Source organism: Aedes albopictus, chromosome 1 (assembly GCF_035046485.1).
Source record: "Aedes albopictus strain Foshan chromosome 1, AalbF5, whole genome shotgun sequence".
In the NCBI taxonomy this organism is placed as follows: domain Eukaryota; kingdom Metazoa; phylum Arthropoda; class Insecta; order Diptera; family Culicidae; genus Aedes; species Aedes albopictus.
In genome coordinates this window covers 191,797,348-191,811,133 of record NC_085136.1, presented here as the reverse complement: position 1 = coordinate 191,811,133, position 13,786 = coordinate 191,797,348, and the positions used below count along the sequence as shown (strand labels likewise).

At 44.5% G+C, this 13,786-nt stretch overlaps 1 protein-coding gene across 1 annotated transcript; it reads left to right on the top strand.

Moving 5' to 3' along the window:
• Positions 1–3,483: 3,483 nt before the first annotated feature.
• Positions 3,484–11,115, top strand: LOC134290429 (uncharacterized). The gene is made up of 4 exons (XM_062857576.1): positions 3,484–3,588; positions 3,648–3,726; positions 3,780–10,868; positions 10,928–11,115. The coding sequence occupies exon 3, from the start codon at positions 3,881–3,883 to the stop codon at positions 10,778–10,780; it is 6,900 nt and encodes a 2,299-aa protein (XP_062713560.1). The 5' UTR covers positions 3,484–3,588; positions 3,648–3,726; positions 3,780–3,880; the 3' UTR covers positions 10,781–10,868; positions 10,928–11,115.
• The last annotated feature ends 2,671 nt before the right edge of the window (positions 11,116–13,786 follow it).

The following is a 13,786-nucleotide window of genomic DNA, read 5'->3' as shown; positions in this document are numbered from 1 at the left end:
TATGTTTAGTTTGTAAAAGTGGACAGAGAACGTCGGAATGGTCCCTATGGCCGGAGTTATTCCGGTGGGTCACTGGGTCAGATTCGTATAAAAAGGGCTGTTTTTCGGTACACAGAGTGTTTTCCATTATGATTCGCTATTAAACTCACTCTATTTTCACTAAAACTTTTACCTCTGCAACCAAACATTGCTTCCACACAGTTTTTGACCGTTTAGGAACTACCGGATGTGGACACCTGGCATAATCTCCGGAGGAACCTGCCACATACTGTATACTGGGGTACACATCAACCATAACCCATTTTTTGCAGCTCTATGTATTGACTTTAGCGGTATGGTGTCTTGGAAGATCTTGTTCTATATACTGAACTCTTTATTTTGGGATTTTCACTTTTGTGATTAATCCTCCTAAAAGTGTGACAAAAATTCACTTTTTTCAAAAATTAAGATAGAGAGTTGGAGTCTTCTGCAAAGTTGTAGAAAAATGTATTGTTGGAAAGTTTGCCGAACAAACTATTACCTTATATGCTTAATTATAAGAGATATGTGTCATTTTTTGTGAACGACCCCTCAAAACAGTTTTTTCGTTATATCTTTATCTGGGGAATTTTGGTAATTTTTGTTTGTTCTACAAAGTTGTTCTTTGTTATGAAATACACCTCCTTCTGCTTTTTTATCATTGAAATAACGCTCCAGATGGAACAGAGGTTGCATTTCAACTTGAGAAAACGTAAATAGATTTTCTTAATGAGTCCTTGGCGAAATCCCTGGTGGAATCATGGAAAGAATATTATAGAAATACCTGGAATGATAATAGGTCTCCTCCAGAATTTATTGAAAGAATTCTCCTTGAAATAACAACCACTAGCGTAGGCAGCCTTTTCTTCTTTTTATTATATTTTTTCGATAAATACTAAGAAAAGCGGGATGAAGGAGAGGGCTAATCCCCCTCTTCCATCTGTCTCTGTCTTGTGCTTATTTAGGAGAGTGAGAAGCATGCCATCGCTAGTATTTACAGCTGAGATTCCTTCGAAATTTACTGCCGTGATACCTTCAAGGATTTCTACGGGGATTACTACAAAATGTTCTTAGAATGTTCCAAGTAATTCCTATTGGAAATCACCTTGACATTCTTTTAGAAATTCTTACTGGTATTACTTCAGGAATATTGCTGGGATTGATTTATAAATTTCTGGTAGAAATAATCAGGAACTTTTGCTGGGATTACGCAGGTATCTCTCGCTGCAGATCATCCTGGAGTTCTTTCAGCTGAAAATGCTTGAGAAACTCCAGCAGTAATTTCTGGAGAAGTCCTAGTAGTAATATCTGTTGCTATTCTAAGACATAGGAGTTCTTGGAGAAATCTCTGGAGATATAGCAAGAGGATTTTCTATAGGACCCCTTAGATAAATCTCTGGAGGAATCCTTGTAAGGATATGTAAAGGAACTATTGCAGAAACCTTGGAAGCAATCCCAACAATAATATTTAAAATAATCCCATCAGGCATTTGTTGAAGAATTCCAAGATAATGTTTCCATAAATTTCTCTTGGATTGTCTCCGGAATGCCTGTTGGGTTCCTCTAGGAATTGCTACTGGGATTGCTGATACCATCCAGGATTCTTCCAGGGAGTCCACTTGAAGTTCCTCCAGGAATTCTTCATGTGATTTGTCAAGTGATTTCTTCAAGTATTTTTTCATGAATTCCTCTACGGATTTTTCTAAAAAATCCTGCAATAGATCTTTCAGTTATTTCTCTATATACATACTTTCAGAAATTGCTCTCGAAATTCCTTTATAAATTCCGCCTGTAGTTCCAATGATTCCTCTATAATTTATGCTTCAGATTGCTCCTGTAATTTTTGCAAGGATACTTCCAAAAACTCTTCTGGCATTTTCACTAAACATTCTTGCTGGGATTCCTCCAGCGATACCAGTATCCCGAGCAGAAGAAAATAACAAATGAATAACATATCAAGGTATTTATCTTAAATACTACCATACCTTGATATGCCCTTCATTAGGTGGTAATAAGAGGCAAAATAACAAAAATGAATACCAAAATTTTGTATAAATAACACCTAGAAAATAGCAAGTCTTGTTATTTCAATAATGAATGCATACCTAAAATTTCAAATGCAGTATTTATTATTCCAAAGTTATTGAATAACAAACTAATAACATTTCTTGTTATTGAATGTTTCATTTGTTCGATGACTTCATGATGTAATAGCAAATCTTGTTCTTCGGTTATTTGCACAGCTAAACCAACAAATACTACATCAATACCAAACTTTGCTCAAATACCTCCAACTGTTATTGTGATGTTCTCATAACATTTCGTAGAATAACGCAGGAATAACAATTTTAGGTATTAGAGCACATGTTGCTCTTCGCATGGTATTCGTAAGGTATGCCCTTCTGCTCGGGATCGAATTCTTTAGAAACTAAGTACTCCTACTTGGAATCCTCTTCAGATTATTTTGGGAACTACTGCTGGGATTACTACAGGACTAATGCTGGGATTCTTCAATAAATTTCAGAATGGAATCCCCCAGGATTTTTTCTGAGTTTCCCACCAACAGGAAATCATCCAGGAATTCCTGGAAGATTCTCTACATTAATAATTGGAGATGCTGAAAATGCATGAAATTTCTCAAGAATTCGAAAAAAAAATCAGTAGGAGCTCCTGAAGGAATCTCAGCAGTAATGACTGGAATACAAAAAGGAATTCCTAGAGTTATCTTTCACAAATTCGCTGAAGGATTCATAGCAGAAATTTCTGGAAGAATTACAAGAGATTCCCTTGAGGAATCCCAGGAAGAGTTTTCAGCAGGCTTCCCAAATATTTTGAGAAATCCTCTTGGAATTCCTCTAGAAATGTCTGATGGGTTCTCCTTGAATTTTCTGAAATTTCTCCATGGATTTCTTCTAGGATTCCTCCGCAAATTGCTCCGGTCATCATTTTAGGGATTTTCCCAAGGATTCCTCCACTACGGAATAACCTTATAAATTCGTGAACGGATTCATTCATGAACTTCTACCATGATTTCTCCAAGTATTCTTGCTGAGAATTCTCAAGCACTTCTAGATGGTATTTCTGAAGTTTTTGCTCTTGGGAATCCTCCTGAAGTATTTCTAGCAGGAATTGCTTGAAGAATTCCAGCAACTCTTCTTGTAGGATTCCCACCATGAAAGCCTGGAAAAACCACAGTTCCATTTCAGGACCACTTTCAACAGGAATTCTCAAAGAAATTTAAATAGGATTTCCAGAATACGAAGAGAAATTCAGAGAAAAATCACTAGAGGAATTCGGCAAAAAAAACCTTGGGTGAGTTTGTGAAGGAATTATTTGATAATTTCGAAAGAAATCCCTGTAGGAATCATATGAAGTAATCTTGGTGGAAACTCAGCACGCATTCTTGAGTAATCTCTGTTGCGACGACGGCTACCATCGAAGCGCCCCCCGAAAGCTTAGACATTTCTCATGCGAGTGTGTGAGACGAATACCTATACTATGGGAAGCTGTCAGATAGGTTATCAGAAAATAGCAAATCATCGTTGTGGATGCAGAATTGTGAACTATAAAGTGAATTGGAAATTTGTTTTTTTGAACTTATAATACTAATTAAAACTACCTAATTACAGATCACAACCTAAACTATTACTAAACTACCCTAGCTATATTGCAAACCGTGAAATTTATTTGCCTAGTACGGGACCAATTGTAAGTAGAATTAGTTCTTTTTTAATGCAATTCAATCACGAAAAAATTTACAGCTTTGAGCTGATTTCACCGGGAACATTGGCGAATTTTGCTCCAAAGACCTCCGAACGGCAATCCACCGCAACAATCTCAAAGAATTGTTCGAGATATCAACATGCAAGGATCTTTTGTCCGCCAGACGCGGTCGAAAAGTAGAGCGATCCAAGATGCAGCAGGCAGTAGTTCTCAACCTGTTCGTAGTGACGGTGCACGGCTAAACGTTCCGGAATCAATCGAAGAAGCATTCGAGCCTTCACTGATAGACATCGAGCACGGCGGTGATCATGATTGTGCAAAATGTGGACGACCCAACAACGCCGAGTTGTACATGGTACAGTGCGGAAAGTGCAAGCACTGGTACCACTTCTCGTGTGAGAACTTGGACACAGTTACAGCACGATCAAGTGTCTTTGTCTGTGCAAAATGCAAAGTGGTAGACCCACCGCCCCCTGGTAGTTCACGAACCAGATCGAGTGCTTCGAGTGCGAAACGGGCCCAAATAGCTCGGGATCTTCTACGGTTGGAGGAAGAAAGGTGCCTGCGCGAAAAGTTAGAGAACGAACGGTTGCAGAACGAGAAGCTACTGGTCGAGAAAGCAATGAATGAAAAGCTGGAACGAGAGAAGGAGTATCTGGCTCGGAAGCATGAGCTGCTTCGTCAGCAGGATGAAGAGGTGCTGAGTATAAGGAGTAGCCGCTCCAGTCGAAGTGGGGCAAGCAGCAGACAAAAGGTGGAAGACTGGTTCAACCACCAACAAGTGTCTGACGCACTCCCAGTTGAGTCAAATCAAAAGAAACTTCAACAAGTCTCATCCGATCAACTTGCCGGACCAGCCGGTTCATCGACTCCCATGGAAAACAGCAGGGTGGTTGACATGAATCTTCAGCGAGTCCCAGCCGAGATCGAAGTAGAATCAGTTCCACGTACCGCCGACAGCATTTCTATCGGTGACAGTCCGGTCGAATACGATTTGCATCAAAACGACCAACAAAGACAGAGTGCGGAAAGACAGTCAAACGTTCCAAACTTACCCTTGGTGAATATTCAACCGTACGTTCGTCTTCTTGAAGATTCGAATCCCACGAGTTCTTTCATTCCAAAGCGGTTGACTACGGACATCCGTCCGAGAATTGTAACGAAGATAAGGCCACCGGTACCCTATGCAGTGTGGCAACGCGAAACGTGCGAGATGCGGAGGCAGCATGATCGCGGACAGCGGCAGTTAGGTGAGGTCGAGGAATCCTATAGTCAACAGCAGCGGGAACAGGAATTGATTCGTCGTCTGAAACGATCCGAGGAAGAGCGTGAGCAGGACAGACAACGTCTGGAAGATATCGAAGCTGTTCTGAAAATGCAACACGACGTCGAAACGCAGCACCAACAGGAAAATGATGTACGTAGGAAGCGAGAACTGGATCTAGTTAACCAACTGAAGCTTTTCGAAAAACGATACGAACAGGAGCAAGCAAGACGAGCGGAAGAGAAGCAGTCATTCATGGCGAAGGAGGAAAAGTTGATCGAACAGTTGGAAATTCTACGCCTGAGCTGTGAGCAATATTCGGCGGCGGAACAGCGCTCAGCAGCTGAACATCTCTCGGTGACGAACACACGCATACCAGCGGAACAGAACGTTAACTTCCAAGGAACGTTCCAGCGAGGTTTAGCCGTGAGTACAAACCCACCAGCGGTTCCGGTAAGTGGTACGCAAAACAATGTTTCAAACAGAGTGTCCCCTTGCCCAAGTACCGTTAGTCAGGATAGGAGAGTAGGAACACCCAATGCAAACTTTGTACCTCCACGGTTAGGGCCACCTTTGACAGATCCGTTAGGGCAATCTCAGTTCGATCCGAATGGCTCCGCTAACCAGAACCGTTTCGCGCCCTTGCACTACCAATCAGTGATGCAGGGCCCGAATCCGCAACAGTTGGCATCGAGGCAGGTCATATCCAGAGATCTTCCAGTGTTCAGTGGCGATCCCATCGAATGGCCACTCTTCATCAGTAGCTACAACCATTCCACCGTGGCGTGTGGCTACACCGACTCGGAAAATCTCCTACGTTTACAACGATCGCTGAAAGGAGTCGCCAAGGAAGCTGTTAGTAGTTTCCTTCTCCATCCGTTCACCGTACCGCAGGTTCTATCGACGCTTCAGACACTGTACGGAAGACCAGAACAGATCGTTCACAATCTGGTCGCCAAGGTCCGAGGAACACCTGCCCCCAAAGCGGAAAAACTGGAGACGTTGATTCAGTTTGGCTTAGCCGTCCAAAACTTGTGTGGACACTTGCAAGCGGTGGGAATGGAAAATCACCTTTCTAATCCCATCCTTTTGCAAGAGCTCGTGGATAAGCTGCCGGCCAACATAAAGTTCAACTGGGCACTGCACCAAGAGAACTTACCACTAGTTGATCTGAAGGCGTTCAGCGAGTACATGAGGAAGGTCACAACCGCCACTAGTGGAGTAACGAACTTTTCTGTCGCAGTAAAACCAACAAAGGACGATAAGCCTCGGCACAAAGACAAGGTGTTCGTGAATGCTCACGCGGCCCATGAGCAGAAGGAAGCAGTGCAAGCTGCCAACTCATCTGGTGATCGGCAAGGGCGAACTAAAAGCGGAAAAGACAAGCCAGTCATAGCAAACAAAAGTTGTCCTGCATGCGGCGCTTACGACCGCACAGCTGCGAGTTGTGGAATCTTCAAGAAGCTGTCGATTGATGGACGGTGGAATTTCGTCAAGGAAAACAAACTGTGCCGTCGATGTCTCGTTTCCCACACACGCTGGCCATGCGAAGGAGAGGTTTGCGGTATCAACAACTGTGACAAGCGCCACCATCGTCTACTACACTCGGAGCCTATCAAGAAACAGCCAGTTACCGATGCCACTGTTACCATCCACCGTCAGCCCATTTCATCAACGTTGTTCAAGATTCTGCCTGTGACATTGTACGGGAAGAATGGTTCGGTGAATACGTACGCATTCTTGGACGACGGCTCATCTGTGACTATCGTGGAAAAAGCTATTGCAGACGAACTGGGAGTAAACGGGCGAGCGCATTCCTTGTGCATCCATTGGACTAGTGGAGTAAACAAGAAAATTGCAACTACGGAACTGGACACGCTGAGCATTTCGGAACTTGGGGGTGACACGCGTTTCAACCTGTCCGAAGTGTATACCGTCGAGAATCTAGGACTACCGGAACAGTCGCTGGATGCTGTACAACTGGCGAAGGAGTTCCAGCATCTGCGTCGTCTACCAGTCAGCAGTTATCGAGGGGCCGTTCCTGGACTGATGATCGGTTTGAGTAACTCGCACCTGTTGACGACAACGAAACTACGAGAAGGCCAAGAACAAGAACCAATCGCTGCAAAAACTCGGATTGGCTGGGTCGTATGTGGTCGCGTACGAGGGGAAGAAGAAAACTTCCAGCACCGTCAGATGCACATATGCGCCGACACGTCAGAGCATGACCTTCACGACTACGTACGCGAGTTTTTCTCGGTGGAGAGCTTAGGAGTGGCCTTGGCTCCTAACTTGGAGGGAAGTGAAGACCAACGAGCGCGCCAAATTCTTGAGGACACTACAGTTCGGACCGCAAGTGGGAAGTTCGAAACCGGACTGCTTTGGAAAACAGATTCCATCGAGTTCCCGGACAGCCGTCCGATGGCGGAGCGTCGATTAAGATGTCTTGAGAAGCGTTTGCAAAGGGACTCGAAGTTGTACGACAGCATACGGCAACAGATGGCAGACTATGAATCGAAAGGTTACGTCCACGTAGTAACGAAGGAAGAAATGGCAGAATTCGATCCTCGGCGTATCTGGTTCCTTCCTTTAGGAATCGTGCTGAACCCAAACAAACCGGGAAAAGTGCGAGTAATTTGGGATGCGGCGGCGAAAGTGAACGGAGTGTCGTTGAACTCGATGCTCCTCAAAGGTCCTGATCTGTTGACGCCGCAATTGTACGTGACCTTCAAATTTCGGGAACGTGAAGTGGCGTTTTCCGCAGACATCCAGGAAATGTTCTTGCAAGTTGGAATCAGGAAGGAAGACCGAAGTGCGCTGTTATTCGTCTTTCGTAACACACCGACCGAACCGTTTGTGACCATGGCGTCTGACGTCGCCATTTTCGGAGCAACATGTTCTCCCGCACAGTCACAGTACGTGAAGAACCGTAACGCAACGGAGAATGAAATACGCTATCCAAGAGCAGCATCAGCGATCAAGAATAAGCATTACGTTGACGACTACCTTGATAGCGTTGACACAGAAGAAGAAGCCATAGAACTAGCGTTGGAAGTAGCAGAAGTCCACCGGAAAGCAGGCTTCCATATCCGGAACTGGGTATCAAACCGATCCTCGGTTCTGGACGCCATCGGAGATGAGAACCCCTCTACAGTGAAAAGCCTGTCTATGAACAGCCACAGTGGTTTCGAGCGGGTGCTGGGAATATCGTGGTTGCCAAGCGAAGACGTGTTCTGCTTCACGATCAGCCTACAAGAGGAACTGGAAAGGAAGACGGCGCCGACTAAGAGGGCGATGTTAAGTTTTGTTATGAAGATTTACGATCCATTGGGACTAGTCGGCTCACTGGTAGTTCAAGGGAAAATACTGCTGCAAGATGTCTGGAGAGCGAAGGTGGATTGGGACCAAAAGATACCCGAAGAACTGTTTGTGCGATGGAAGCTATGGCTGCAGGGTTTGAAGGAGTTAGACAACGTACGAATCCCTCGAAGCTACTTTCCGGGGTACGATCCTACCTGCTACGAAGACCTGGAGCTCCACATATTCGTGGACGGAAGTGCGCAAGCATACTCATCTGTAGCATACTTCCGCGTTCACGATCGGGGACAGATACGATGTGCGCTAGTGGCGTCTAAAACGAAGGTAGCTCCACTACAGTTGACCTCCGTACCTCGATTGGAGTTGCAAGCCGCCGTGATTGGTGCACGTCTGCGTAAGACCATTGAAGATGGTCATTCAGTCCGGATCAAACGAACGTTCTATTGGAGCGACTCAAGCACCGTCATTTCGTGGGTAAAGTCAGATTCTCGAAGGTATCGGCAGTACGTGGCGTTCAGAGTCAACGAGATCCTGAGCCTGTCGAAGACGGAAGAGTGGCATTGGTTGGGTACCAAAATCAACGTAGCCGATGAAGCCACAAAATGGGGTAAAGGTCCAAACTGCAAGCCCGAAAGCCGATGGATGCGTGGACCGGCGTTTCTGTACAACGACGAACAGGATTGGCCGAAGGACAAGTTCGAGGGAGCGGCACATGCTACAGAAGAGGAGCTGCGGCCTGCTTACGTCTGCAGCCACTTTTTATCATTTCCGGTAGTCGAAGTGTCGCGGTTTTCCAAATTCGAGCGGCTACTACGAGGCTTGGCGTTTGCTCGCCGATTCGGCGAAAAGCTTCTGCGGCGAATCAGGAAAATGAAGAGCGATGAAACTACGGATATCAGCAGTGAGGATTTGCAAATTGCGGAAAGAAGTCTCTGGCGGTATGCTCAGTCGGACGGATACGCAGATGAAGTTGCTACAATGAACTGGAACGCGCAAACGGCTCCCAAAAATAGGCGTGCGCTGAGCCGAAGCAGTCCACTAGTGAATCTCCCACCGATGCTAGACGAACATGGATTGTTGCGCGTAGATGGTCGGGTTGCTGCGGCAGACTGCATAGATCGAGATACCAAGTTCCCGATAATACTGCCTAAAGGACACTCGATTACCAACTTGTTACTGGACTGGTACCACCGAAAATTTCGTCACGCCAACAATGAAACGGTCGTGAATGAAATTCGTCAGAAGTTTTACATCCCAAAACTGAGATCACAAGTCCGATCCATAGCGAAACGTTGCCAATGGTGTCGTATATACAAATCCGTTCCTGCTATTCCGAAGATGAGTCAACTGCCTCAGTTCCGTATCACACCATATGTTAAACCGTTCACATTTGTAGGCATAGACTACTTCGGGCCCTATACAGTAAAGATCGGCCGTAGCGTGGTAAAACGTTGGGTAGCGATATTTACGTGCCTAACCGTACGGGCTATACACATGGAGCTAGTGCATTCTCTTTCGACCGACTCGTGTAAGAAAGCAGTTCGACGTTTTATCGCTCGCAGAGGAGCGCCGCAAGAAATCTACACGGATAATGGAACAAATTTCATTGGCGCGAGTAGAGAGCTGAACAACGAATTGCAAGAGATTAACGTTAGCCTGGGCAGCACCTTTACGGATACCAACACTCAATGGCGATTCAACCCGCCGTTGGCCCCACACATGGGAGGATGTTGGGAGCGCATGGTTCGATCCGTGAAGACCGCTCTCGGAACATTGCCGGAAACAAGGAAGTTGGACGACGAATCGTTTATGACATTGTTGACTGAAGCGGAGCATATGGTCAATTCGCGGCCGTTAACGTTTCTGCCTATTGACAGCGAAGAGCAGGAGTCGTTGACTCCCAACCATTTTTTGATGCTCAGCTCTAGTGGAGTTCGACAACCGCTCAAGGCGCCGGTGGATGAGAGAAAGGCGTTGAAGAACAGTTGGGAGCTGATCCAACATAAGTTGGATAGATTTTGGAGTCGTTGGATAACCGAGTACCTACCAATAATATCCCGACGGTCAAAGTGGTTCAGCGACATCGAGCCTATCAAAGAAGGAGCGTTAGTAGTGATCGTCGACGGAAAAATACGGAACCAATGGGTGCGCGGCCGTGTGTGCCGAACATATCCCGGGAAGGACGGAGCTGTGCGTCTAGCGGATGTCGAGACATCTGCCGGAATCTTAAGGAGAAGAGCAGCATGCAACCTCGCAGTTTTGGACGTTACTGGACATGATGAAGAGCATTCGGGTGATCAAAGTGATACGGATATCGGCGGACGCTGTGCAGCTGCGAGTCGCGGGTGTGGTGCCGTAGAACCAGTAGTCGTACGACACGAGGGGGAGGATGTTGCGACGACGGCTACCATCGAAGCGCCCCCCGAAAGCTTAGACGTTTCTCATGCGAGTGTGTGAGACGAATACCTATACTATGGGAAGCTGTCAGATAGGTTATCAGAAAATAGCAAATCATCGTTGTGGATGCAGAATTGTGAACTATAAAGTGAATTGGAAATTTGTTTATTTGAACTTATAATACTAATTAAAACTACCTAATTACAGATCACAACCTAAACTATTACTAAACTACCCTAGCTATATTGCAAACCGTGAAATTTATTTGCCTAGTACGGGACCAATTGTAAGTAGAATTAGTTCTTTTTTAATGCAATTCAATCACGAATAAATTTACAGCTTTGAGCTGATTTCACCGGGAACATTGGCGAATTTTGCTCCAAAGACCTCCGAACGGCAATCCACCGCAACAATCTCCATGGTGAATTTTTGGAGGTACCTTTTAAAGATCTCTGTAGCAATCACAGAAGCAACTTCTGCAGGAATCACTCACTCACTCACGTGTCCTGAGCACCTCTGGGGGTACATAGCCAACGTAAATGATCTCCATCCTGGGCTGCTGCTGGCTTCAGCCTTGACCTGGACCCAGGTCAGGTTCGCCTTCTTTGATTTCGTTGTTGAGGCTTTGTCGCCATGGGCCTCTTGGTCTGTCTCTGCTGCGATGTCCTGCCGGATTCCAATCCAACGCTTGCTTGCAGATTTCGTCTCCGTTCTTTCGTGGTGTTTGGTCGACTTCCTCCATTTACGTTCTCGAATTTCTGTAGATATCGGTTTCCAATGACATCGTCGATGGAGCTCAGTACTCGAAATCCAGTTGTGAGGCCACCAGGCCCGAATTATAAACCGCAGACAACGGTTGATGAAAATCTGTAGTTTTTGTATGGTCTCTGCTGACACGCACCACGTTTTGCTGGCGTACAACAACATAGATTTCACGTTGGAATTGAAAAATCGAGTTTTGATGCGTTGACTGATCTGATTGGATCTCCATATATTTCGTAGATTCGGAAAAGCAGCCCTAGCCGTCTTAATCCGTGTTGATAACCAAACGATTTGGTCTTGCTGACGTTGATGGTAGACCCGCCGTAGAGGAGCGTTCGGTCTGGTCGTCGAGCTTATTCTGCATGTTAGAACGACGTTCGTCTAGTATGCTCCATTGCAATGGACTGCCAAACTAGCCTACGATTTGGTATGTACACGGTCAATAGGCCGTCCCTTATTTTGCAAAATTTAGAAATGTTATAAGTTCGTTAGTGGAAAATGATCGTTTTAGCTAAAAAATGATCGTGTCAAAATTTGAAGTCCGTATCTCAAGGCTAAGTGGTCCCTCAAGGGGCCTAAAGTTGTCAAAAATTGTATGGGACCAAAAAAACATGAAATTTTTATCGACAGAAAAATACGCTATTCTACTAAAACCGGTGATTTTAGGACCCTAAAGGGCCAAAAATGTGCTTAGATTTGCGATATCTCTACTCGTTTTTGAGTTATTGAACAAAATAAGGTAAGTTTCCTTCGGAATCTAAAAAAAATGGTCAAAAATGCTGATTTTTCAATTGCTTTTTGTCAATATCTTGGAAACGAGTAGAGATATCGCAAATCTAAGCACATTTTTGGCCCTTTAGGGTCCTAAAATCACCGGTTTTAGTAGAATAGCGTATTTTTCTGTCGATAAAAATTTCATGTTTTTTTGGTCCCATACAATTTTTGACAACTTTAGGCCCCTTGAGGGACCACTTAGCCTTGAGATACGGACTTCAAATTTTGACACGATCATTTTTTAGCTAAAACGATCATTTTCCACTAACGAACTTATAACATTTCTAAATTTTGCAAAATAAGGGACGGCCTAACGGTCAAACGCCCCCACCATGATCTTGTCTATTACGATGAGAAACAGTAGCAGTGATAGTACCAAACTTCCCGGATGGGGTCCGACAAAGCTCCGTTATGCAGGACTCTGCATGTAAAAGCCTCGTACTGCGCTTCCTTGAGGTTGACAGTTTTATTCGAAACTCCTTTGCGTCTCAGGGCGCCCACAGATTTTTGTGGCTCAGACGATCGAATTTTTTTTTGTACTCAATGAACACCAAAAAGAGGGACTCTTGGAATTCGCTAACCTGCTCCAGTATAATACGGAGCGTGACAATATAGTTAACACAAGATCTTTCGGCACGGAACTCTCTTGCTGCCGCCGCGTCTTTTTTCTCCTGTATCCGATTCAGGATAACTTTGGCACAGAACTTTGAGAACAACACACAATGAATCAATGCAGACATCACGGTAGGTGTTTCGAGATTTGTTGATTTTTTTCGGTGAAAAAAGACTTTTCAAATCGTATTGGCATAACGTTTCGGCCTACTTCATTCAGCCATCATCAGATACAAAACGTTTGTTCTCCACCACTATGGTCTATCAACTATCTACGGTAGGTATCCTAGAATATTTCCTAGAGAAATTCCTGAAGTAACTCTTGGAGAAATCCGTCGTTAATGTCAAGAGGAGCTCTTGGGAAAATGAAGAAATCTTTGGATAACGTCTCAAGGAATTCCTACTGAAATGCTGAAATTCTTGCTGAGATTGCTCCAGAAGTATGTCCACGTTATCATATACAATTCCATTCTGTGATTTCTCCAAGGATTTCTTTAGATATTTCCAATGATTTTTCCAGATATCTCTCTTTAAGAATTTCGCTTGAAATGCTACTGGAAATCCCTGAAGGAATCACAGCAAAAAATATTAAAGAAATATCTGGAGGGTTCACAGCAGCACTTTTGTAGGAATCTCAGTTGTAAATACACAAGACAAGGGACTTGCCCTCTTCTGCATCCCGATTTTCTGAGTATTTATCGAAAAGAATTAATCAAAAATGAAAAGGCGGCCTACGGTAGTGGTTGTTATTGCAAGGGGAATTCTTTCAATAAATTCTGGAGGAGACCTATTATCATTCCAGGTATTTCTATATTATTCGTTCCATGATTCCACCAGGGATTTCTCCAAGGACTCATTAAGAAAATCTATTTACGTTTTCTCAAGTTGAAATGCAGGCTCTGTTCCATCTGGAGCGTT